The sequence below is a fragment of the Bufo bufo genome, chromosome 8, assembly GCF_905171765.1.
Source record: "Bufo bufo chromosome 8, aBufBuf1.1, whole genome shotgun sequence".
In the NCBI taxonomy this organism is placed as follows: Eukaryota; Metazoa; Chordata; class Amphibia; order Anura; family Bufonidae; genus Bufo; species Bufo bufo.
In genome coordinates, this window is record NC_053396.1 from 126,663,578 (window position 1) to 126,688,403 (window position 24,826).

At 43.6% G+C, this 24,826-nt stretch overlaps 1 protein-coding gene across 5 annotated transcripts in view; it reads left to right on the forward strand.

Moving 5' to 3' along the window:
* COL4A5 (collagen type IV alpha 5 chain) overlaps positions 1 to 24,826 on the forward strand; it is a 158,790-nt gene that overhangs the window by 64,712 nt on the left and 69,252 nt on the right. For all 5 annotated transcript variants that reach the window (XM_040442331.1, XM_040442333.1, XM_040442335.1 and 2 more), the window contains exons 13-25: positions 115 to 207; positions 1,376 to 1,429; positions 1,953 to 2,009; positions 2,520 to 2,564; positions 2,643 to 2,696; positions 5,020 to 5,061; positions 5,995 to 6,121; positions 9,161 to 9,334; positions 9,638 to 9,721; positions 11,373 to 11,465; positions 18,893 to 18,963; positions 19,289 to 19,480; positions 20,588 to 20,756. In XM_040442331.1, the coding sequence (XP_040298265.1) occupies positions 115 to 207; positions 1,376 to 1,429; positions 1,953 to 2,009; positions 2,520 to 2,564; positions 2,643 to 2,696; positions 5,020 to 5,061; positions 5,995 to 6,121; positions 9,161 to 9,334; positions 9,638 to 9,721; positions 11,373 to 11,465; positions 18,893 to 18,963; positions 19,289 to 19,480; positions 20,588 to 20,756 (1,255 nt within the window). The remainder of the gene's footprint in view (positions 1 to 114; positions 208 to 1,375; positions 1,430 to 1,952; positions 2,010 to 2,519; positions 2,565 to 2,642; positions 2,697 to 5,019; positions 5,062 to 5,994; positions 6,122 to 9,160; positions 9,335 to 9,637; positions 9,722 to 11,372; positions 11,466 to 18,892; positions 18,964 to 19,288; positions 19,481 to 20,587; positions 20,757 to 24,826) is intronic.

A 24,826-nucleotide genomic window follows, 5' to 3' on the forward strand; every position in this document is an offset into this window, starting at 1 on the left:
GGTTATTATTATAGTGTAGTATAGAGGTTTTTTTAGCATTGGGATATAGTCACGCTAAAAGCTAGATTTTCATAAGCTTGTTATGTTGAAAATAGACTTATGGTTCATTTGTAGGGTGACTCTGGACTTCAAGGACCCCCTGGACCTCCCGGACAGTCAACAGAACAGAAGGAACCAGGGGATAGTCAAGTCCAAAAAGGAGAGAAGGTTTGAACCATGACTTTATTATGTAGTAATATGACAGCACATATATATTCACACATATGCTTTTGGTTGCAATTTGGTCCCTGAGCACCCTCCACTTCACCCATGTGTTCATAGACAAGTCTGTGGAAACAAGCATTGTCCCATCTGCAGTCACAAGAGGCTGGTACCTATAGGGAGGCCTCTATGAAGTGTGAGTGCCATACTGTATGTGCTATTTAGCAAAACCTTTGTTCCTTTTGCCTTAAAGTGAATGTCAGCCCTTAAATACCATTTTGCTTTTTAGTCTAAATAATATAAAAAAAATCTGTGCTGAATAGTTTCTTTATATATCTATATAGTGATTGGTGCTTTGCTTTTTCTTAGTTTTTTCAACTGCATAAAATAAAACATGTTTTTTTTCCTGCAGCCACCATTATTATTATTAATGTGTGTATGCAGTAAGCTCCCTCTGGTGGTGACCTCTAGTGGCAGCCAGCATATTATATTTTACCTCTGTCTATGCAGGGAACTTGGAGCTCTGTATCAGAGAAACAGATCTCCAACTGCTATAAGGACATATTAAGACATTAAAGGGGTATTCCGGTTGTTTGAAGTTAGAGGATGGGGATAACGGTTAGGCCTCACCGATCACAAGAACGGGAGCCCTGGACCCCCTGCAGCTGTGGGAGTTCCGGAGACAGCCGAGTACAGCTAGTATATTAATTGAAGTTCCTGCTCATACTGGGTTTTGAAGTCAAGGAGGCGGTCAAACAGCAGCTCTGACACCATGTGACAGGTTTCTTTTAAATTTTCTTATTCAGATTTTAATTTTAAACCTTTGTAACCTGGAGACTCCGTGACTAATGATCCCTTCCTAGGGAGCCCTTACAAGTCATCCATACTGTAAAACTATTACAGTTGTTTCCTGTAGAGTCCTTTGCAGATTCAAAGCTTGCTAGGAAACGTGCTTGGAAAAATTATGGTGTGCTAATTTTTGCAGAACAGCAGTAATTTTTTACATAGTAACAAATAGGACTTTTAGGGGATCTATATTTACTGTTTGGGCATACATTTGTTTGAGATTCTGTATTTTTTTCATATGGCAACATGCCATATTTCTTGTATGTTTATGTTTGTCCAGTGGAATATATATGGTAGACCATAATGATATCCAATTCTTTCCTTCTAGGGTTCACAAGGTGGGCCAGGATTTTCTGGACCGCCCGGACCTCCGGGTCCTCCTGTAAGTAGTGTGAATTGTGTGACATGAAAACAGTAATAACTTGGTCATCTTATTAAATATTTCAGATAATCATAATAATTTCCTGAAATAAACCGTGAATACTATTATAAATATGAGAGGCTTCACTTTTGTTAATATTTCCTATTTACATGTAACATACATGAATAATAACAGCAAAAAATACAAAAAGAAACAAGCTTTTAATTTCTCCCATAAAAATATTTTGTTAAAACTCAATTAAAAATCCCACAATAAATATAAGTAACTTAGTGACTTAGATTTATTGTGTGATTTTTTTTTATTGATTTTCAATAAAATATTTTTATAGAACTAATTAAAAGCTTTTTTTTCTTTTAGAATTTTTGATCTTGAGATGTTTAGCTATTTCTAGTAATGGATTGGGTGTTACAGATTAAAGAATGTTTCATGTGGATATGCATAATAATCAGTATACATATAATACAGTCAAGATAATATTATTTATAGTAAATTGTATAATAAATACTCATATTTATCTTTCTAGGGTCCTTCTGGAGGTATTAAAGGACAAAAAGGACAACCAGGAGACCTAGGAAAAATAGTAAGTATTTCCATCCAGAATTTTATAGGGGTTGTCCCATGAAGACGATCCCTTGAGTGTATGGACATCTTAGAGAAGGTCCTCCTAAGATTCATAGCTCAAAGCTCTCCAAACAGTTGTTCTCAGTCTGGTGTAATGTATGGACAGCCATTTATGACCACTGGGGTTTCCTGAGCGGATCCCACAGGAATCAGTTGACTATCAGTCTGGTTCTAGTAAAGATACATTTCTATATTGGGGAGAATTTACTAATCTAAATGCGCCAGAATTCAGGCCCAGTTCGCATAAAAAACTGGTGTACATGCCTTGCGAGAGGTTTATTGTGTTTTATACAGGTTTTGCTCCTCACTAGACAGTTTTTAAAGTGTCTAGAAAAGGATGTGTGACTTAGAGAAGTGTTAAAATTCACCACAATAACTGCAACATTTTGTCACAAATCGTAAGTAAGGCAACCTCTGTGAAAAATTAGCAAAATTACAAATCTTTTAAATATCTAATTGTGACAAACAGGGCAAGCCTGGGAAAGAAGGAAGGAGTGGTCTTCCTGGTACTGAGGTTAGTATCAATTATATCCAAATCTGTATTATCTATGTCAAATTAAAATAAATTAATAAATGTACATTTTGTTTTCAGGGTCTTCCTGGAGATCGTGGTTTTCCAGGAAATTCTGGTAGAGATGGTGAGAAGGTAAGTAATGTTGACATTTATGATACGAGACTCAGTCATCTAGTAGACCTACGTCTACTAGATGACTACGTAATACATAATCTAGTGTAACGATCCAGCAGGTGTGAACCCACTGTGCCACTAACTGGCAATACTCCGGAGGGGCGTAACTAAGCAACACCTGGTATTCACTAGAGCCTCAGATGGTGAGGATAGGCTTGGGCCGAAGGTAGTTGCCAGGGGCTACTCCAGAGCGTAAACCGAGTCAGTGGCAGCTGGTCCAGCAGACCAGGAGGTACCTGAAATAGGTACCGGCAGGAAGCATAACATACAAGACATGACACAAGGCAAGGTAAAAAGCATGGTCAAGGCATAGCAAGGTACAGGACATGGATGAGGCATGGTATGGAACAAAACAAGAACAAGGCAAAGCGAAAAACAGGACATGGATGAGGTATGGCATGAAACAAGACGAGACAGAAAATGGGCATTCCCCCTCCGGGGAACACAAGAACCCTCCTCCGAAGGTAGGACATAGGACAGACATGAACAGAACATGGACAGAAGCAGAGGCACTACAGGACAGACATGGGACAGGATACAACGGAAGCAGTTAAGCACTGCCAGGCTCTCAGACGCAGTTACGCACTGCCAGGCTCTCAGACGCAGTTACGCACTGCCAGGCTCTCAGACGCAGTTACGCGCTGCCAGGCTCTCAGACGCAGTTACGCGCTGCCAGGCTCTCAGACGCAGTTACGCGCTGCCAGGCTCTCAGACGCAGTTACGCACTGCCAGGCTCTCAGACGCAGTTACGCACTGCCAGGCTCTCAGACGCAGTTACGCGCTGCCAGGCTCTCAGACGCAGTTACGCGCTGCCAGGCTCTCAGACGCAGTTACGCACTGCCAGGCTCTCAGACGCAGTTACGCACTGCTAGGCGAACATGGACAAGACATAGATAACAAACAAGATACAGAGCAGGAACCGAGCATAATACAGGGAAGATACAGATCAGGCAAGGATAAACAAGATACTGAATACAACAATGTAAAACCAGGCGGACCCATACAAACGGGCAGATGGTAAGACCCCTTGGGTCAGCTGCAAGAAGCTACACCTAGAATGAAAATGGACAGACTGACCCCAAGCCCTACAGCTCACAGGAACTTAAGGCTGCATAACGAGGCACCTGAGAAGCCCCACCCAGGCTCAGAACAGGGAAGTTAACCTCAACAGAAGCAGGCACAAAACTTAGGCTGCATTCACACGTCCGTGGTGTGTTGCGGATCCGCAAATTGCGGGTCCGCAACACACCAGCCCGGCACCCCCATAGAAATGCCTATTCTTGTCCGCAAGCTGCGGACAAGAATAGGACATGCTCTATCTTTTTGCGGAGCTGCGGACCCAAAGATCGGGGCCGCGTACCGCAAATGCGGATGCGGACAGCACACTGTGTGCTGTCCGCATCCATTCCGTCCCCATAGAGAATGAATGGGTCCGCACCCGTTCCGCAAAATTGCGGAACGGATGCGGACCCATTTTGCGGACGTGTGAATGGAGCCTAACAGGCAGAAGTGCATGTCGTTGCCCCTGGCAACCAGCATCCACAGAACACCGCAGCCAGTACACCAGAGCACAACGAGCCTGAACACAACAGAAACAGACAGGAGGATAGCAAAACACTCACAGGCAGTTGACAACAGACACCGCAGGTAGCACGCAGCCCCTAACAACCAGCCTGCACAGGAGGCAACCTGCAGTCAGTATGCTAGGGAGCCTGCAGCCAGCCTACACCGACACCACAGTCAAAGTGAACCGCACTGTGACATCTAGTACATGACAACCTCTTTCTAACAAAGCTAGAAGCAGCCATGTTCCTCACATGGATCTATAGATCTCCCGATTCATTGCTCCAATTGCCCTGCTAGATTTATTCCAAGCTGGCAGCCCAAGGGGGCTTGTCTTTTCTCAGGGGGTGTGCCCTGTCTGCTGCAGCTGGTGGCATTTGAAGGATGGAACTGAGCATGTGTGTCCATCTTAGTGAAGAAGAAATTAGAGAAAGAACAAACAGTAGGTGGTGCTATAAAGGTACACTTACTCAGTGACTACAAAATTTTACTTACATGCAATTACAAAAGTATTCCAATCCAGGTGCTGGTTTGAAAACTGTAAAAAAAAAATTGTGCAACAACCCCTTTAATGACTGAAGACATTCTCCCCTCTTGAATACACCGGACCATGGCAGCATAGTATGCTGACAGATCCGCTTTAAACTCTTTATGTGATCTGGTAATGAATTCCTGCAGCTAAAGGAGCTCTGTTTAATACAGTGAGTTTCATTTTCAGGGTCAAAAAGGTGACCGAGGATTCCCTGGACCTCCTGGACAGGTAATAGATGTCATACATGCATTTGCCCTAGGCCATTATGGTAATTCCAATGCATCTAGCACTAGTTGCCAGCAGAGACCATAAGTAGTCTGTGTACAGTAGTCTGTATTCCGTATGTGGAGCATGTAGTGAGCTGTCACTTAGTCCATTCTCACATGGCAGCTCAGTTAATACTAGTTCTGTGCATATAGTAACGGTTGACATAAATGTTCTGCTGAAGGCAGCCCTTACCACTGAGGGTAGCCCTGTGCTATTACCTGTGATACCCTCGTTCCTTATGGAAGTAATAGGTATTTATTAAATACGTGGATATCTTTGTGGTATTTATACTCATATGGGGATTGAAGTGGTTCTGTTAAATTACTTAAAAAAGAATACGGTTTAAAGTATACTTGTTTTGGCTAAGTAGGTCTAAGGCCTCTTTCACACGGCCGTTTTTTTTTTCCCGTTTACTGGCCGTTTTTTGCGGTCCGTATACGGTCCGTATACGGAACCATTGATTTCAATGGGTCCGCAAAAAAAACGGAATGTACTCCGTATGCATTCCGTTTCCGTTTTTCCGTTCCGTTTTAACATAGAACATGTCCTATATTTGGCCGCAAATCACGTTCCGTGGCTCCATTAAAGTCTATGGGTCCGCAAAAAAACGGAATGCATACGGAAGTGCATCCGTATGTCTTCCGTATCCGTTCCGTTTTTTGCGGATCCATCTATTGAAAATGTTATGCCCAGCCCAATTTTTTCTATGAAATTACTGTATACTGTATTTGCCATACGGAAAAACGGAACGGAAAAACGGAACGGAAACGGAAACACAACGGAAACAAAAAACGGAACAACGGATCCGTTTAAAACGGACCGCAAAACACTGAAAAAGACATACGGTCGTGTGCAATAGGCCTAACTCTGCATTTATTATTTCAATATTCATAGGTGATTTCTGGACCAGAACCAACCATTGGACCAAAAGGAAACACTGGACCTCCAGGATTCCCTGGAGATAAAGGAGAACGTGGCTTTCCAGGATCACTAGGTCCACCTGGTCTTCCAGGAACCCCAGGTGAGTCTGTGACAGATTTATGTAAAATTTACCTTACAGTTTATATGAGAAATCAAGTGAAAAGGTGAAGTCTAATCATGACCAGAACCTCACCCGTTAAAGCATTGGTTTGTGATCGAGAACTGCTCTTACTACTGTAAAAGGGACCTGGAAGTTGCAGCCATTGTAATCAGCTACTGTATGTTGCAGGCAAATAGAAATTCTCTTTAGTCTCTGAACATGTATGCAGATACACAAAGAGAAGGCACTCCTACACTAATATAGTAAAGCCTACATGACACACTAACATTGGTGACTCCTCTTAAGGGCTCGTTCACATGACCGTGCCGTTTTTTGCGGTCCGCAAAACACGGATGGCGCCCGTGTGCCTTCCGCAATTTGCGGAACGGAACAGGAGGCCTATTATAGAAATGCCTATTCTTGTCCGCAAAACGGACAAGAATAGGACAGGACTCATAATTTTTGCGGGGCCACAGAACGGAGCAACGGATGCGGATAGCACACAGAGTGCTGTCCACATCTTTTGCGGACCCATTGAAATGAATGGTTCCGTATACAGACCGTATGCGGAACGTAGAAAACGGCCCAAATACGGAACGCAAAATACGTTCGTGTGAACAAGCCCTAAGGCTGTATTACATCCCGATGTGGCAGATGATTGTCGGGAAGGAAGCGTTCCCTCCCAGCAATCACCTGCTCGCTAGCAGAGGAGACATTTGCTATTACATGCAGCGATCTCCTCTGCAGCACGGGAGGAGCGATTGCTATGCCATCACTCATCCCCATGCTGTATAGAGGTTTGCCGGTGGCTGATCGTGATTAGACACCACGATCTGCTGCCTGCAAATGATAATTTTTTAACATGTCAAGAGATTTGGATTGCCAGATGTCTGAGTAATTTCCTCGTTCATCGGGCAATTGGCGGCAGTATTAGGCCTCTTTCACACGGGCGTTGCGTGTGAGGGCCGGATAGGATGCGGGTGCGACGCTGGAAAATTTGCGATTTCTTCTGCGCGAATGCAAAATGTTTTAATGTCTTTTACACGCGCGTGAGAAAAATCGGCATGTTTGGTACCCGAACCCGAACTTCTTCACAGAAGTTTGGGTTTGGGTTAGGTGTTGTGTAAATTTTATTATTTTCCCTTATAATAGCATTCTTCATACAGAATGCTAAGTAAATTAGGGATGGAGGGGTTAAAAAAAATAAAAATGTATTAAACTCACCTCATCCACTTGTTCGCGCTGCCCGACTCGTCTTCTTTCTTCTTCTTTGATGACCTGGGCGAAAAGGACCTTTGGTGACGTCACTGCGCTCATCACATGGCCCATCACCATGGTGATGGGCCATGTGATGAGCGCAGTGACGTCACCAAAGGTCCTTTTCGCCCAGGTCATCAAAGAATAAGAAAGAAGACGAATCGGGCAGCGCGAACAAGTGGATGAGGTGAGTTTAATTAATTTAAAAAAAATTAACCCCTATATCCCTAATTTACTTAGCATTCTGTATGAAGAATGCTATTATTTTCCCTTATAACCATGTTATAAGGGAAAATAATAAAGATCGGGTCCCCATCCCAATTGTCTCCTAGCAACCGTGCGTGAAAATCGCACCGCATCCGCACTTGCTTGCGGATTTTTGCGATTTTCATGCAGCCCCATTCACTTCTATGGGGCCTGAGTTGCGTGAAAAAACGCACAATATAGAGCTTGCTGCGATTTTCACGCAACGCACAAGTGATACGTGAAAATCACCGCTCATATGCACAGCCCCATAGAAATGAATGGGTCCGGATTCAGTGCGGGTGCAATGCGTTCACCTCATGCATTGCACGCACGCGGAAAACTCGCTCGTGTGAAAGGGGCCTTACACTGCAAGATGATTGCTCATGAGCTTTTATGCAAACACTCGTTAGCGATTATCTGCTGAAAAATTGGGCAGTGTAATAATTTCCTAATTTCATCAGCAGAGAACTGCATTGTGGGCCATGATGCCGGTTATGATGTGATGGTTGAGGCCTCTGATCAGCTGCTTGTGAATAAAGACCAGGGGTGGACTGCCAGATTATTTTTAGTTTTTTTGGTTAGGTTTTTCCAGTTTAGAAACAGAAAAATAAAAAAAATAAAAAGCATCTCAGGTTCTGGCAAAAATGCAACCTGCCCGAACTGGAGATGGCTGCTCCTCCACTACAGATGTGAACCTAGTCTTAAACAAGGGACGAATACTATTCTCAGCCGCTACCCAACTGATGCCTGGGGGGACCAGGATTCGGACCCTTACCAATGTAATATTGATGACCTACCTCACAGGTAGGTCATCAATATTATATTCCGAGACAACCCCTTTAAATGGGGTCAGTGTTGTTTCACACAACTTTACATAAATCAATAGTACACGCAAATGTAAGCAAATTTGTAATATATTTTATCACAGCAAAGTGCCTTGTTCTAGAGCTATTCCCTCTCTTCTAAACTAACTTTTTCAGAAATATGTGATAAAGCAGTCTTGTTTAAACCAAGATGGAAAGATCACATTACATCATCCCATAGAAGTCTATAGAGAGGGGAGGGAGTGGAGGAGGGAGAGAGTCATTCTGAGTGATTGAATTTTAGGAAGAGGTCTCTCCTGTCTCTATCTGTACTCTGTGGTAAGACATCATATAAAGCAGTTTCTGCTCACCAGCTCAGAGCCACCTGAGAATTAAAGGTGCAGCATGCAAAGAAGAAAACAGCTAAAAAATGCCAAATACAAGTTATATAATGTATACTCCTATATAATCCTACATAGACTATCACTATTATTACATTAGACTATTTAAAACAGTCAGTGTAAGTTTCAGATTTTTGTACCACTTTCTTACTTTTATAATACAATTAATATATCTACAGTATAATACAATACATATCCAACATGCACAGTAATACTGTATAATGATTAATATATATGTGATTTGAATTCCCAGCATCAAATTTATGGACAGTCTTTAATATTTAGCAGTAGTACAGTATGTGGAAATGTATGGTTTGTTTTATTTTGTGTAGGTTCTTCTGCCACGGGTCCTCCAGGGGACCCTGGCTTTCCAGGAGAAAGAGGACAGAAAGGAGATCAAGGATCTCCAGGAATATCTATACCAGGTACTCCTGGTGAAGATGGTAGTACTGGATTTCCTGGACCTCCAGGACCACCTGGACCTCCAGGGTCTTCAGATCCTTCTAGTAAGTATCTGGACTGCTTCTTAATGTACAATGTCCTTCACAACACTTTATAGTTCAGTTGGTCCATTTGTAAGATTAAACCTAAACAGGAGTACAGTGAGTCTTTTACCAATGGCATACCAATGTTATAAAATCAATGCTAGTTATGGAATAACATTGTTTGCTCCTATCTGCTCAAATTGCTATGCATTGCATCCTGTTCAATTGCATCAACACATAACCTGACCCTAAATCAGTACCCCTAGAATGGATGTGTTATTTGTGGTCATCTCAGTGCTTCTGATTATTTTTTCTCATACTCAGTTGGAGAGCTATGTATGCCAGGACCACAGGGCTTTCCAGGCTCCCAAGGCAATCCAGGTCTTAATGGGGAAAGAGGACAAAAAGGTAATGTTTTCAGTGTTTGTTACACTTGTCTGCAGTGGCATAATTAGAGTGTTATGGGCCCCGGTGCAAACTTTGGATTAGGCCCCCCCCCCCCCAATTTATACAAAGAGGCGGCAATTTTTTTTACACTAAGCCCAATGCATGGCTACACTCACCCAGTCCTAACTACTAAAATCTGGTCCTACCTCATCCAGGGTGTTGCTGGCGTTGGTGTGAAGTCCACTGGATCCAGAACAAGGTCCCTGTGGTGATAGAGAAAATAAGAATAAGGAAGGGATGGCGACTGTCCCTGTAAAATCACCAGCAGGGGGCGCTGTGCTGGCCTGTAAGAATGAGCCATGCCAATGTAAAGCAGGGTAATCTAGGACATTTCCCCTAAGTGCTACCACACAGTACTAATGCCCACATTGTGGCCCCTCACAGTAATGAAGCCCACCTTGTGGCCCCTTCACAATAGTTATGTCCCCCTTGTGGCCCCTCACAGCAGTTATGCCCACCTTTGTTTCTGTCACAGTAGTTATGCCCACTTTTGTGCCCCCTCATTGTAGTTATGCCCAGATATGTGTCCCCTCACAGTAGTTATACAAGATATGGTTCCCCCTCACAGTAGTTATGCCCAGATATGTGCCCCCTCACAGTAGTAATGCCCAATTTTGTGCCCCCTCACAATAGTAATGCCCAGACATGTGCCCCCTCACAGTAGTTATGGCCAGATATGTGCTCCCTCACAGTAGATATGCCAGATATCTGTCCCCTCACAGTGGTTATGGCCAGATATGTGCCCCCTCACAGTGGTTATGGCCAGATATGTGCCCCCTCACAGTAGTTATGCCCAGTTATGTGCCCCCTTACAGTAGTTATGCCTTCAAAGTAGTTATGGCAGATTAGGTGCCCCCCTTAGTAAAAATGCCCACTTTTGTACCCCCTCACTCTTCTTGTGGCCCCCCTTTAGCCTCCAGTATGCAGCTTTATGAAAAAAATAAAAAAACATCTTTCTTCCCTAAAGACGCGCTCCCACACTCACATCGCGCTGTTGGCTGTGCTGGAGGCCGATTCCCGGGCTTTCAGCGCTCCTCCCACAGCCAGTAGCGCGATGTGCGGCCTGCAGGGGGAGCGCCGGAGCTCAGAAGAAAAGTGAAGCAGGAAGTGGAGACCACAGCCCGGCAGTGACAAGAACTGCGAGGTGAGTATGCCCGCCCCCCTCTTGCCTCTGCGCCGCCTCTTGTCTGTGCGCCTGGGGCACATTATATAGATGTTTGAAGAGCACTCTGACGGGGCCCGGCATTGTCACTGTACTTCATGCCAGGCCCCGTCAGAGCGCTCCCATTACATGAGAGCGCAGTGGGCCCCCTCCCCCCGCCGGGCCCGATTACGCCCCTGCTTGTCTGGCTTTCTAGCAGACATACTGATATTATATGAAGTAGGTTAAATTCAACTTTTAAAATCTCTTCTGGAGATACCACTGTATAAGCCTTTTCCAGTAGCCAACAAATCTTGATCATTCCTACTTATTATATGGAAAAAGATACATGACACAACTTGACAAAGATGTAACATCACAATGATATCGATGTCTGCAGAACTTACGTGTGGCCTACATCTTTATATAGCTATGTAGTTATTGCATTGTAATAATGTTATATGTCTACAGGTGACAAGGGAGATACCTGCTTCAACTGTATAGGAAATGAAATTACTGGCCAGAAAGGGGAACCTGGCCCTGCTGGTCCTCCTGGAAATCCAGGTAAATGAGAAGTTTTTGATTCTCGTAAAATTGGAGGATAAAAAAATTTGTTGGCAGATAGATCTATAATATTATTTTAACATTTCTCTTACCGGTGTTTTAAAGGGTTTCTGTCATCAGAAAAATGAGTATTAAGCTGGCTGACATTAGCGATGTGCTAATGTCAGCTGAACATAACTATATTAGTGCCATCTCTCTGCCTGCCGCCGTTATTGGGAAAAACAAACTTTTATAATATGCAAATGAGCCTCTAGGAGCAGGGGGGCGTTGCACCTGTTCGCTTACCTCTTTCCATGCCCTTCTACACTTGATTGACAGGGCCAGGCCAGCGTTGGTCTCCTGTCTGCCGGGGAAATCTCACGCCTGCGCCGTCCCGTTCAGTAATCGGCGCAGGCACAGTGAGGGAAGGACGTTTGCCGTCAGCCAGCTTCCTCACTGCGATGTATTCAGCGCAGGCCTCTAGGAGCAGGTGCAACACCCCCCCTGCTCCTAGAGGCTAATTTGCATATTATAAAAGTTTGTTTTTCTAAATAACGGCGGCACATAGTGACATGAGACTAATATAGTTATGTTCAGCTGACATTAGCACATCGCTAATGTCAGCCAGGTTAATACCCATTTTTCTGATGACAGAAACCCTTTAAGTAACTAGTAATCCCATTTACACAAGAACAGTTTATTCATTCTCTGTGCATCCCTCTGGCTCTACTTTCTAGCTGTTTAGAGTCTGTAATAAAAGCTGCTATCTGCTGATGAAAGGAGAACAGTATATGGGAGATATTCAGCTTTCACCAGCAGATGGCAGGCTGCATTACAAACAGCAGTCCAGTCAGAGGAGAGGGAGGGAGACAGATTTTCTGACCAATCATTGGTCAGATGGCCGTTTACACACACAGATTTTGACTGGAGCAGTCTTGTCCTGCTGTGCCCAAACCTGCTCAAATAAGCAAGTCATGTTTGACTTTTGTGTGTCATATATATATATATATATATATATATATATATATATATATATATATATACGCATGTGTGGGTGAATGTATCCATATGTACTGTATGTTTATATGTAAGTGTCACATTGTGTGTGTATATATATATATATATATATATATATATCACAGCAAAAATACACTGCCTGTCCAAAAAAAAAGTTGCCACCTGGATTTAACTAAGCAAATAGTTATGAGCCTCCTATTGGATAATTACTGCATGGGCGATTATCTTTCAGCTGACAATAAGTTATTTAACCCCAACTGGTGCAATGAGTTGCTTCTTATTTCTTAAACAACCATGTCGAAAGACACATCTCGTGGTCGTGGAAAAGATGTTAGTCTGTTTGAGAAGGGTCAAGTCATTGGCATGCATCAAGCAGAGAAGGAGATTGCAGAAACTACTAAAATTGGGTTAAGAACTGTCCAACGCATTATTAAAAACTGGAAGGATAGTGGGGACGCATCGTATTCGAGGAAGAAATGTGGCGGGAAAAAAATCCTGAATGATCGTGATCGGCGATCACTTAAATGTTTGGTGAAATCAAATCGAAGAAAAACAACAGTAGAACTCAGGACTATGTTTAATAGTGAAAGTAAGAGCATTTCCACACACACAATGCGAAGGGAACTCAAGGGATTGGGACTGAACAGCTGTGCAGCCGTAAAAAAAACACTAATCAGTGAGGCAAACCAGAAAAAAGGCTTCAATTTGCTAGGAAGCTGTCACTGATGGTGTTGCAGAAAACTGGAAGTTATAAACATCCGACTGACTTGATCCCAAACTAAGGAACATATGGGTGAGCCCTATAAAATCCCTAGAGCTATCCCTGACTGCTTTGCCCATGCAAAGATCTTTATGATAGAAAATTGCATGCCCTCGTACCTAGACTGCATGCCCTCGTACACCTGAAAAACCTATAATAGTGAGGGGACACGACCACCGGCTCCCTGCACTTAATACGGAGGGAGTCAGGGTCACCTAGAATCAAGCCAGCACGGAAACACAAATAAAGGAAAAGACTTATCTGAGGAACCAGTAGTTGCAGCCTCTTGCAGTGAACACAATCCAGGAAGTAGTATAAACCGCAAAGTGAGGCAGTATGGGAGGGAATATAAAGGGAGGCAATCAGTGTAAATAGATGACAGCTGGGAGAAGGAAAAGAGAAGACAAAGTGCAACCAAAACAAAGAACATCATGCAAGAGGTACAGAAGAACATCTGCCACAGCTTCTCAGAGCTGGCGGTGACAGTACCCCTCCCTCTACGAGTGGACTCCAGACACTCAGAGCCCATCTTCTCAGGATGGGACCTATGGAAAGCCCTGATAAGACGAGTGGCCTTAATGTCCGCCACTGGGACCCACATCCTCTCCTCAGGACCATAACCCTCCCAATGAACGAGGTACTGGAGAGAACCGCGGATAATGCGAGAATCCACAATCCTAGAGACCTGAAATTCAAGATTACCATCAACAACAATCAGAGGAGGAGGCAAAGAGGAGGGTACAGTGGGTTGGACATACAGTTTTAATAGGGACCTGTGAAAAACATTATGGATCTTCCAAGTCTGAGGAAGATCAAGACGGAAGGCAACAGGATTGATGACGGACAAGATCTTGTAAGGCCCAATAAACTTAGGACCCAACTTCCAGGAGGGAACCTTCAGTTCTTTGTAGACAACTACACCAGATCACCCACATTCAGGTCCGGACCAGGCACACGTCTCTTATCCGCCACACGCTTATATCTCTCACTCATCCTCTTCAGATTACCCTGAATCTTTTGCCAAATAAATGACAAAGACGAGGAAAATCTCTCCTCATCAGGTAAACCAGAAGACCCCTCTCCAGAGAATGTCCCAAACTGCGGATGAAACCCATATGCACCAAAAAATGGTGACTTATCCGAGGACTCCTGGCAACGGTTATTTAAAGCAAACTCAGCAAGGGACAAAAATGAACACCAAACCTCCTCATTCTCTGCCACAAAACAGCACAGATATGTCTCCAGATTCTGATTGACGCATTCGGTCTGGCCATTCGACTGCGGGTGAAAAGCAGAAGAGAACGACAACCGAACCCCCAAGCGAGAACAGAAGGCCTTCCAGAATCTGGAAACAAACTGTGTGCCCCTATCAGAAACTATGTCTAAAGGAATGCCATGCAATCTGACAATGTGATCAACAAATGCTTGGGCCAGCGTTTTAGCATTGGGTAACCTAGGAAAGGGAATGAAATACGCCATTTTGCTAAAACGGTCCACTACTACCAGAATCACAGTCTTCCCTGAGGAACGAGGCAGGTCCGTAATGAAGTCCATGGACAGATGCGTCCAAGGACGGGAAGGAATGGGTAACGGGAGGAGAGAACCCGATGGCCGTGAATGAGGGACCTTGGCACAAGCGCAGGTCTCGCAGGCTGCCACAAAACCATCAACCGTCTTACGAAGAGCGGGCCACCAGAATCTCCGAGCAATGAGATCCACTGTGGCTCTACTCCCCGGGTGCCCAGCAAGGACAGTATCGTGGTGCTCCTTAAAAACCTTGTGTCGTAAAGCGAGAGGCACAAACAACCTCCCAGGAGGACAAACATCAGGAGTCTGCCTGGGCTGCCTGAACCTCTGCCTCCAAATCAGGATAAAGAGCAGAGACGACCACCCCTTCAGCCAAAATGGTACCTGGGTCTTCAAAGTTCCCCCCTCCCGGGAAAACAACGTTGACAGGGCATCAGCCTTCACATTTTTAACCCCAGGGCGGAACGTGACAACAAAATTAAACCTAGAAAAGAATAAAGACCATCTGGCCTGTCTCCCTCTAGCCAATGGCGCCATTCCTCAAAAGCTAATTTGATGGCCAACAACTCCCTATCTCCCACATCTTAATTTCTCTCTGCGGGGGAGAGTTTCCTTGGGAAAAAGGCACACGGTCGCCATTTGGCAAGAGAGGGACCCTGAGACAAGACCGCACCTACACCCACCTCAGAAGCGTCCATCTCAACAATGATAGGCAGAGAGATATCAGGTTGTACCAAGATGGGAGCGGAAGCAAAACTCTCTTTGATACTAGAAAAGACCTTAAGCGCATCTACCGACCAGGAGGAAAAATCTTCCCCCTTTTTAGTCATATCAGTGAGTGGCTTAACAACAGAGGAATAATTTAAAATGAACTTCCTGTAATAATTAGCAAAACCGTATCAGCGCCTTCTGATTCTCAGGAAGCTCCCAATCAAGCACAGCGCGGACCTTCTCAGGGTCCATGCGAAAACCAGAAGTGGAGAGAAGAAAACCCAGAAATTGAATTTCTGGAACCGCAAACACACATTTTTCCAGTTTAGCGTACAATTTATTCTGCCGCAGAATGAGCAAGACCTGACGTAGGTGGTCCCTATGAGTTTTGAAATCAGGAGAAAAAATCTAAATGTCATCTAGATACACCAGTACAAATTTCCCCATTAAATGATAAAAAATGCTGTTCACAAAATGTTGGAAGACGGCTGGAGCATTCATCAAACCGAAGGGCATAACCAAATTCTCGAAATGGCCCTTAGGGGTATTGAAGGCCGTCTTCCATTCGTCCCCTTCCCTGACCCTGACTAGGTTGTATGCCCCTCTTAAATCCAACTTAGAAAAAACTTTAGCCCCAACAATCTGGTTAAACAGGTCCGGGATCAGAGGAAGCGGATAAGGGTCACGAATTGTGATACAGTTCAGCTCCCTGAAACCAGACATGATCTTAAAGAACCATCTTTTTTCTTAACAACCCAGCAGCAACAGGTGACTTCGAGGGTCAGATGTGTCCCTTTCTCAGGCTCTCAGAGATATAAGTACGCATAGCGACTCTTTCCGGTTGGGAGAGATTATATAAACGTGATTTTGGCAGCTTGGCGCCTGGGATGAGATTAATAGGGCAATCGTACTCCCGGTGAGGGGGCAGCTCCTGGACACCACTCTCTGAAAACACATCCGAAAATTCAGAGAGAAAAGATGGTACAGTCTTGGTAGAAACCTCTGAAAGAGACGCCGTGAGGCAATTCTCTCTGCAAAAGTCACTCCAATCATTTATTTGCCTTGCTTGACAATCAATGGTGGGGTTATGTTTAGTGAGCTAGGGTAGCCCCAACACTAGAGGAGTAGGTAATCCATTTAGGACGAAACATGACATATCCTCAACATGAGCATCGGGAACTACAAGCAAACGGCAAACCTTCAATTTCCACATCAATCTTGTCAATAGTAACAGATGGAAAGTTTTTAGAGGTTTTTTTTTTGTTTGTTTCTTTATTACCCTCAGAGAACTCCCTGAATCTCCTAGAGGGGCAAACATTTGCCAAATAATTTATACCTCCACATCAGAAACAAACCCTCCTCTGAGAGCTGAATCCTCTACTATCAGAGACAAGCAAACCCAGCTGCATGGCCTCCTCCTCAGAGGGGATTTAGAGAGGCTGAGACCCCTGCGCACTGAATGAGACCGCCCCACTGTCCTTGAACTGAATATGACAGGAAGGAGTGATCTCTCCTCTCTTTCTAAGATGCCTGTCAATACGAACAGCTCGAGACATGGCAGACTCCAAGGAGGCAGGTCTCTCATGAAAGGCAAATTCATCTTTCAATCCCTCCGAAAGACCATGGCAAAATTGACTTCGAAGTGCAGCATCATTCCAACCAGTATCAGCTGCCCATCTCCGAAATTCTGAACAATATATCTCTGCGGACTGTTTACCCTGGCATAAAAGACGCAGTTTAGATTCAGCCAGAGCAATACGATCCGGGTCATCATATATCTGCCCCAGGGCTACAAAAAATTAATCCACCGATCGGAGGGCCGTGCCCCCACCGGCAGTGAAAAGGCCCAAGACTGAGCGTTATCCCTGAGCAGCGAGATGATGATCCCCACCCTCTGCTCCTCATCACCAGAGGAATGGGGAAGTAGGCGAAAATGGAGTTTGCAAGCCTCTCTAAAACGAACAAAATTCTCACTACCCCCGGAGAACGTATCCGGAAGCGAGATCTTAGGCTCGGAACAAACTCCATGAACGCAAGCAGAACCGGTCACCTGAAACTGAGACACAGTTTTACGGAGATCTGCTACCTCCAGTGAAAGACCCTGCATGCGGTCAATCAAGGCTGAAACCGGATCCATGCTTAAGACGGTTATGGCGGTTTATAATGTCACGGATGGTGTTGCAGAAAACTGGACTGACTTGATCCCAAACTAAGGAACATATGGGTGAGCCCTATAAAACCCATAGAGCTCTCCCTGACTGCTTTGCCCATGCAAAGATCTTTATGATAGAAAATTGCATGCCCTCGTACCTAGACTGAGTGACACCTGAAAAAACCCTATAATAGTGAGGGGACACGACCACCGGCTCCCTGCACTTAATACGGAGGGAGTCAGGGTCACCTAGAATCAAGCCAGCACTGAAACACAAATAAAGTAAAAGACTTATCTGAGGAACCAGCAGTTGCAGCCTCTTGCAGTGAACACAATCCAGGAAGTAGTATAAACCACAAAGTGAGGCAGTATGGAAGGGAATATAAAGGGAGGCAATCAGTGTAAATAGATGACAGCTGGGAGAAGGAAAAGAGATGACAAAGTGAAACCAAAACAAAGAACATCATGCAAGAGGTACAGAAGAACGTCTGCCACAGCTTCTCAGAGAGCTGGCGGTGACAGGAGCATAAAGTTTGGACTCTGGAGCGAAGAAAGTCATGTGGTCTGATGAGTCCAGATTTACCCTGTTCCAGAGTGATGGGCGCATCAGGGTAAGAAGAGAGGCAGATGAAGTGATGCACCCATCATGCCTAGTGCCTACTGTACAAGCCTGTGGGGGCAGTGCTATGATCTGGGGTTGCTACAGTTGGTCAGGTCTAGGTTCAGCAACAGTATGTGCTCCAAGAATGAGGTCAGCTGACTACCTAAACATACTGAATGACCAGGTTATTCCATCAATGGATTTTTACTTCCCTGATGGCACGGGCATATTCCAAGATGACAATGCGAGGATTCATTGGGCTCAAATTGTGAAAGAGTGGTTCAGTGAGCATGAGACATCATTTCCACACATGTATTGGCCACCACAGTGTCCAGACCTTAACCCTATTGAGAATCTTTGTTATGTGCTGGAGAAGGCTTTGCGCAGCAGTCAGACTCTAACATCATCAATGCAAGATCTTGGTGAAAAATTAATGCAACACTGGATGGAAATAAATCTTGTGACATTGCAGAAGCTTATCTAAACAATGCCACAGCGAATACGTGCCGTAATCAAAGCTAAAGGCAGTCCAACAAAATATTAGAGTGTGTGACCTTTTTTTTTTGGGTGGTGACTTTTTTTTTGGACAGGCAGTGTATTTGCAAAGTATCTACCTGCTAGTGTCATACTGGGTATATTAGCCATTTGTGTACATCTCACACATTTTCTTATTTTGATAGGGTTGCCTGGTTATTCAGGACCAAAAGGTGATCCTGGTCTTCCCGGTTTGTTGGGTCCTCCTGGACAACCAGTAAGTATAAATCTGGATTTTGTGCATGTCTATTACTTTAAAACAAATGCACCCAGTTTTATCAGCAGTGCTTGTGATGAATATTATTGAATTCTGACGGGTTCAGGGTCAAGAAAACCTGTTTAGCAGATCTCCAGGATTTTGAAGACCCACTGTCTAAAAAAAACCTTCCAATGCTGGCAGATAAAATGAAGGCATTATTCTGAATATGTAAAAAGAAGAAATGTTATCTGTGCACATTAATAAATGTACTAAGCAGCGTATGTGAGATATGGCAACAAGAAATGTGATAAGTAAATAATACCTTTATCTCTGTGCCACACAGGGATTTCCTGGTTCTTCTGGTAACCCTGGCCGCCCTGGGCCTAAAGGAGATTCTGGTGACGTGATTGCACTACCTGGACTGAAAGGAGATAAAGGTGACACTGGATTCCCAGGTCCAGGTGGAAGCCCAGGCCTTGATGGTCTTCCTGGAAGAGATGGAATTCCAGGAATTCCTGGTCCTAAGGGAGAGCCGGTATGTATGTTTTATGTAGACACCATTTTCTCTTCAATGGAGCATGTCCCAACACACTGTTTCCATGGTCCAGTCAGTGCTGATGGTATCAGTGTGTGTGGGGACACTTCCTGTTCAGAAGCATAAGGGCTGTTTCACACGAGCGGATGCCGTGCGTGGCATCCGCTCCGTGAAAGAGTGCCAAGACCCGATGCAGACTGCAGAGGCACGGAGCATTAACATGACCGATAATGCTCCGTGCCTCTCTGTGACCTCTTTACTACGAAATCACAGTTGTCACTGTGATTTCGTAGTAAAGAGATCACAGAGAGGCACGGAGCATTATCAGTCATGTTAATGCTCCGTGCCTCTGCAGTCTGCATCGGGTCTTGGCACTCTTTCACGGAGCGGATGTCACGCACGGCATCCGCTCGTGTGAAACAGCCCTAATGGAAACATCCACTTGTCAGTTTATTGAAACATTTCCAGGAGGAATAGCAGAGTAGTGGCACATTGTGCAGATTCTCCAGTATTATTTCATGGAGAATTATTTACTATGTCAGAAGAGCTGACCTCTTAATGTTGCTCCGTATGCAAAGTCGCCAAAACCCTATGCATAAGCACTGTTTTACTGATTAATAATAAAGTGACTAATTATAGCTGAACCCTCAAGGATTATAATGATTTATTCTAGGAAGTAATTTCATGAAATAGAACTCTTTAGTCTTTAAGTCTATACTTATCTAGGCTTTGCATTTCATAGTTTCTGGAAACAATACATGTCAAGAGATATAGGAAGGAATTATATTTAACTCCATAATGACCACATGCTGTGGTTTTTATGCCAGTTTGCTTATTGGATCCAGTGATCACATGATCATGGATGCGTCCTGGCATAGCCCTATGGTCCCATCAGTCACTGGCTGAGCTGATTTCCAGTGACAGATTGTTAGCCTTTATTTACTAGGCATACTAGCCATCTTTGAGAGGACCCCACATTTTTCAGTGCAGTTTCAGTGGTCATCTCCCTGAGGTTTTATTGTGTGCATAAATCAACTATTAAAAGACTTTTTTTTATTTTGGATTTTTTCGTAAAACTAGTAATAATTTAACTCTTATTATTTCTAGGGTGGCCTTGCTTTCAAAGGGGAGCGTGGTCTGTCTGGTGAACCTGGCCTCCCTGGACTTCCAGGTGACAGAGGTCCTTTAGGTCCACCTGGCTTTGGTCCATCTGGTCCTGTTGGTGAAAAAGGAGTTCAGGGAGTTTCTGGTCGACCGGGAGCACCTGGAGCTCCAGGTAACTAAATTGTGAACACAAAGAAAATATAATATTCATTATTGCAATTAAAACATCACAGAACTGACGATAAGGGTATGTTATACGTATATGGGTTCATTTATCAAACTGGTGTAAAGTAGAACTGGCTTAGTTGTCCATAGCAGCCAATCAGATTACAAATTACATTTTTGACAGCTCCTTTGGTAAATGAAAGTTGGGATCTGATTGGTTGCTAGGGGCAACTAAGCCAGTTCTACTTTACACCAGTTTGATAAATGACCCCAATAGTTCTGTGGACGCTTGTCATACCTAAATATCTCATGTCTAATTATTTGACACTTGGCCTCTGTCTCTTCCAAGTTTAAGGTTCTAGAAAGATTTATGGTACATATAAATAACATTGGAACTCTGCTTTAAATTGTACATTCCAATAAAGATATAGGGATACATTTATTAAGACCGGTGTTTTAGACACCGGTCTCAATAAAGCCCTGCATTGGCGGTGGATCCGCCGGAGTTATGAAGAGGCGCCACTCCACCACTTCTAAATGTTTTACATTCAGACATTTTTCTACGCCTAAAACCGGCGTAGAAAATGGTAAATGAGATGGGCCTGCTGACCCTTCCCCGCCCACACCACGCCCCCTTTTTTAGACTTGGCATGAGCGGGGAGAAGTCACAGATTGCGGCACAAAGGACCGCAATCTGTGCCAGAAATACGCCTTATTTAGGCATATTTGTGTTTGATAAATGACCCCCATAGATGTCATTAGAGTCCATTACATATATAAAACAGATTAGAGCTATTAACTAGACATTAAAGGTTTTTTATTATTGCATCTACATTTATTCCTTATGGGGCATCTGCCAGTCTGCAGAATGACAGGTAGATTGCCGTCCATAATTGTTTGCAGCATTGGCTGCTGTGAGAGAATTGTAAAATTGTACACTGGCTAGTCAGAAATGAATGACCATCCATGTAATTCTTTGATGTGCTGGTTCTTCCAGAATGGAGTGCAGTGCGCCTTCCATTAATTTCCCCGCTCCGTTCTCGTTGTAGGGGCGGGTCCCAGAGGTGGGACTCGCACCTATCAGACAATGGGGGCATATTCTAGCGATATGCACCCATTGTATGTGATGACAAAACACCTTTAAGGTCCCAGAATCTGGAATAAGAGTGGAGAGGCACACAGTCCAAGTTGCATGAGGTCCAGTGTGAAGTTTCCACAGTCATTGATGGTTTGGGGAGCCATGTCATCTGCTGATATTGGTCCACTATGTTATATCAAGTCTTAAGTCACCACAGCCGTCTACTAGGAGATTTTAGAGCACTTCATGCTTCCACCTACTGACTAGCTTCGTGGGAATGCTGATTTAATTTTCCAGCAGGACTTGGCACCTACCCACACTGCCAAATGTACCAATACCTGGTTTAATTACCATGGTATCACTGTGCTGGATTAGCCAGCAAACTTGCCTGACCTAAACCTCATAGAGAATCTATGGGGTATTGTCAAGAGGAAGATGAGACACCAGACCCAACAATGTAGATGAGCTGAAGGCCGCTATCAAAGCAACCTGGGCTTCCATAACCCCTCAGCAGTGCCACAGGCTGATCGTCTCCATGCCATGCCGCATTGATGCAGTAATTCATGCCAAAAAAAAGTATTTAGTGCATATACTGTAAATACTTTTGAATAGGCCAACTTTTCTGTATTAAAAATCTTTTTTTCAATTGGTCTTATATAATAATCAAATTTTCTGAGATACTGACTTTTGGGTTTTCATTAGCTGTAAGCCATAATCATCAATATTAAAATAAATAAACACTTAAAATAGATCAATCTGTGTGTAATGAATCTATAGAATATGAGTTTCACTTTTTGAATTGAATTACTGAAATAAATTAAACTTTTCAATAATATTAAAATTTATTGAGATGAACCTAGTATAGGTATTAGTACATTATAAAACGTTCTCTAAAGCAATGAATTATTATTTTTTGTTTATAATGAAACATAATGCATTAAACTCTTATTGTAATGCCCTCAACCAATCCGATGAATGTAAGGAAAGGCAAGAATATGGCTTCCATGGACAGCTCTTCTATGCTTCTCCTCGTAAATATTTTTTACCCATGGTCATCAATACTTCCTTTTCTTTCTGCCTGAGTATTGTAGCTAACGGTTGCCAGTGCACAGTGCTCCGTTAATTGGCATTTTACTTGTCTTCATTTAGTGATTTGATATTGATTGTGACTGCCATCTGTCATCTGCACTGTTACTGCCAGCTCTTATATGGGAATCTTTGCATATTTGGTCTTTAAAGGAAGAGACACTTCAGTACTCTATATTATTAACTAGAATCACTGTCACCTTATTAGCTTTAAAGGTTAAATACACTTAAATATAGAATATTGCCCATAATTGAATAAGGCCTGTTAAGGAAACATCTAATGTAACACTTTTCCTGATCCATTTTCTGATGCATGCCTTCAATAGATGCTGAATACAGGACAACAGTTATAAATGTCTTTGGTGGAATTATTCTTTAATTATTTAGATATATATTTATACTATGGATACTATGCTGAACTCAAACAGGATTCGATTCTGACTAGGGACAGCATCTGCATGGACGTTGTATGTTCTCTTTGGTGCATGGGTTTCCTCCTTGCATTCCGGCTTCCTCTCGAACGCCAAAAGCATACTGATAGATTAATTGGCCCTAGAAGGTATGGGTAGTGAGCCTCATTGGGTACAGGGAGTAATATGAGTGTTGACAATTTCTGTATAGCGCTGCAGAATATTTTGAGGTTATATAAGTAATTGGAAAATGGGACATTGACTATAATAGTCATAATCAGTCTCGAACTAGCCCACTGGAGCATCCACTGATGGGCCCCTCCATTTAGATGGCCCCTTTCAATACGATGCTGAACAAACCAAGGCCCCTGCTTCTAGTTGCTTCCTTGCAGTACGACTCCGCACAGTCAGACCGGTCATATATATCGGGAGACTCCAGCAGGGGGTCAGTTCAGAGCTGCTCCAGTAAGATGGAGGATACACCGGACTCTGCCTGTATGTGAGGGTCTGCATCAGAGCTCTGCAGGCTGGACACTACTCCAAGAAGACCTGTCTTAATGGCTCCCTGCCTGCCTAGGTCAGTTTAGAGCTGGGCTAAACGTTTTATTTGCTGCACAGAACACAAGAAATGCCCTGACGCTATGCAACATCTGAATCTGCCCCTTCAGCCTCTGGATGCAAACAAGCAGGAGCTGCCATGGGTAGAGTGTCCGGGAAATACACTTACATAAAACAATACTTCCATACGTGACTTGCTGGCACTTTAGTAACATACTATATTACACAAACGACTTACTGACACACTGACTTACTGATAAAAACTTGTCCCAAACTGACACAGTGGAAGAGAAAACCTTGTCACTCCACCCCCAGCCAAAAGATCAATATCCTCTACTGTAAAATAGATCAGCCCCAATAAGCTATGTCTTATTGGCTGTAAATAAGCAGTAGCTGCAAACCAATACACACTTACTAACATACATTAAATCACATCTGCATTTTACTTACAGTAACTTTACTGACATGCATGCTTAATGACCTATATGCTGACTTGCTGATACACACTTTACTTACATACTGCATGACACACACCAATTTACTGACATATGCACTTACATGTTCACTTGCAGACACTTGCTGATATACTTTGTTAGAGACTACCATGTACACTTACATACTGACAAGCACAGACACAGATTTACTGACACATGAACTTACATATGACACACGTACTTACTAACAATTTTTACTGACTTACATTCTTAGAGACTCACACACTGACTTACTGTCAAACATTGACAGGTAGTCAGTGTGATGCTGCATGGTGCTTCCATACTGCACCATATTACAGAAAAAGTTTGCGGATGTTTAATACTGATGACCTATGCTCAGGATGTGATTGGTGCGGGTCCGACTCCCGACGCCAATCAGCTCTTTAAGGAGACTGCGGCACTCCTCACAACTTACAAAGCACAGCTCCATCCATTGGATAGCGGCTGTGCT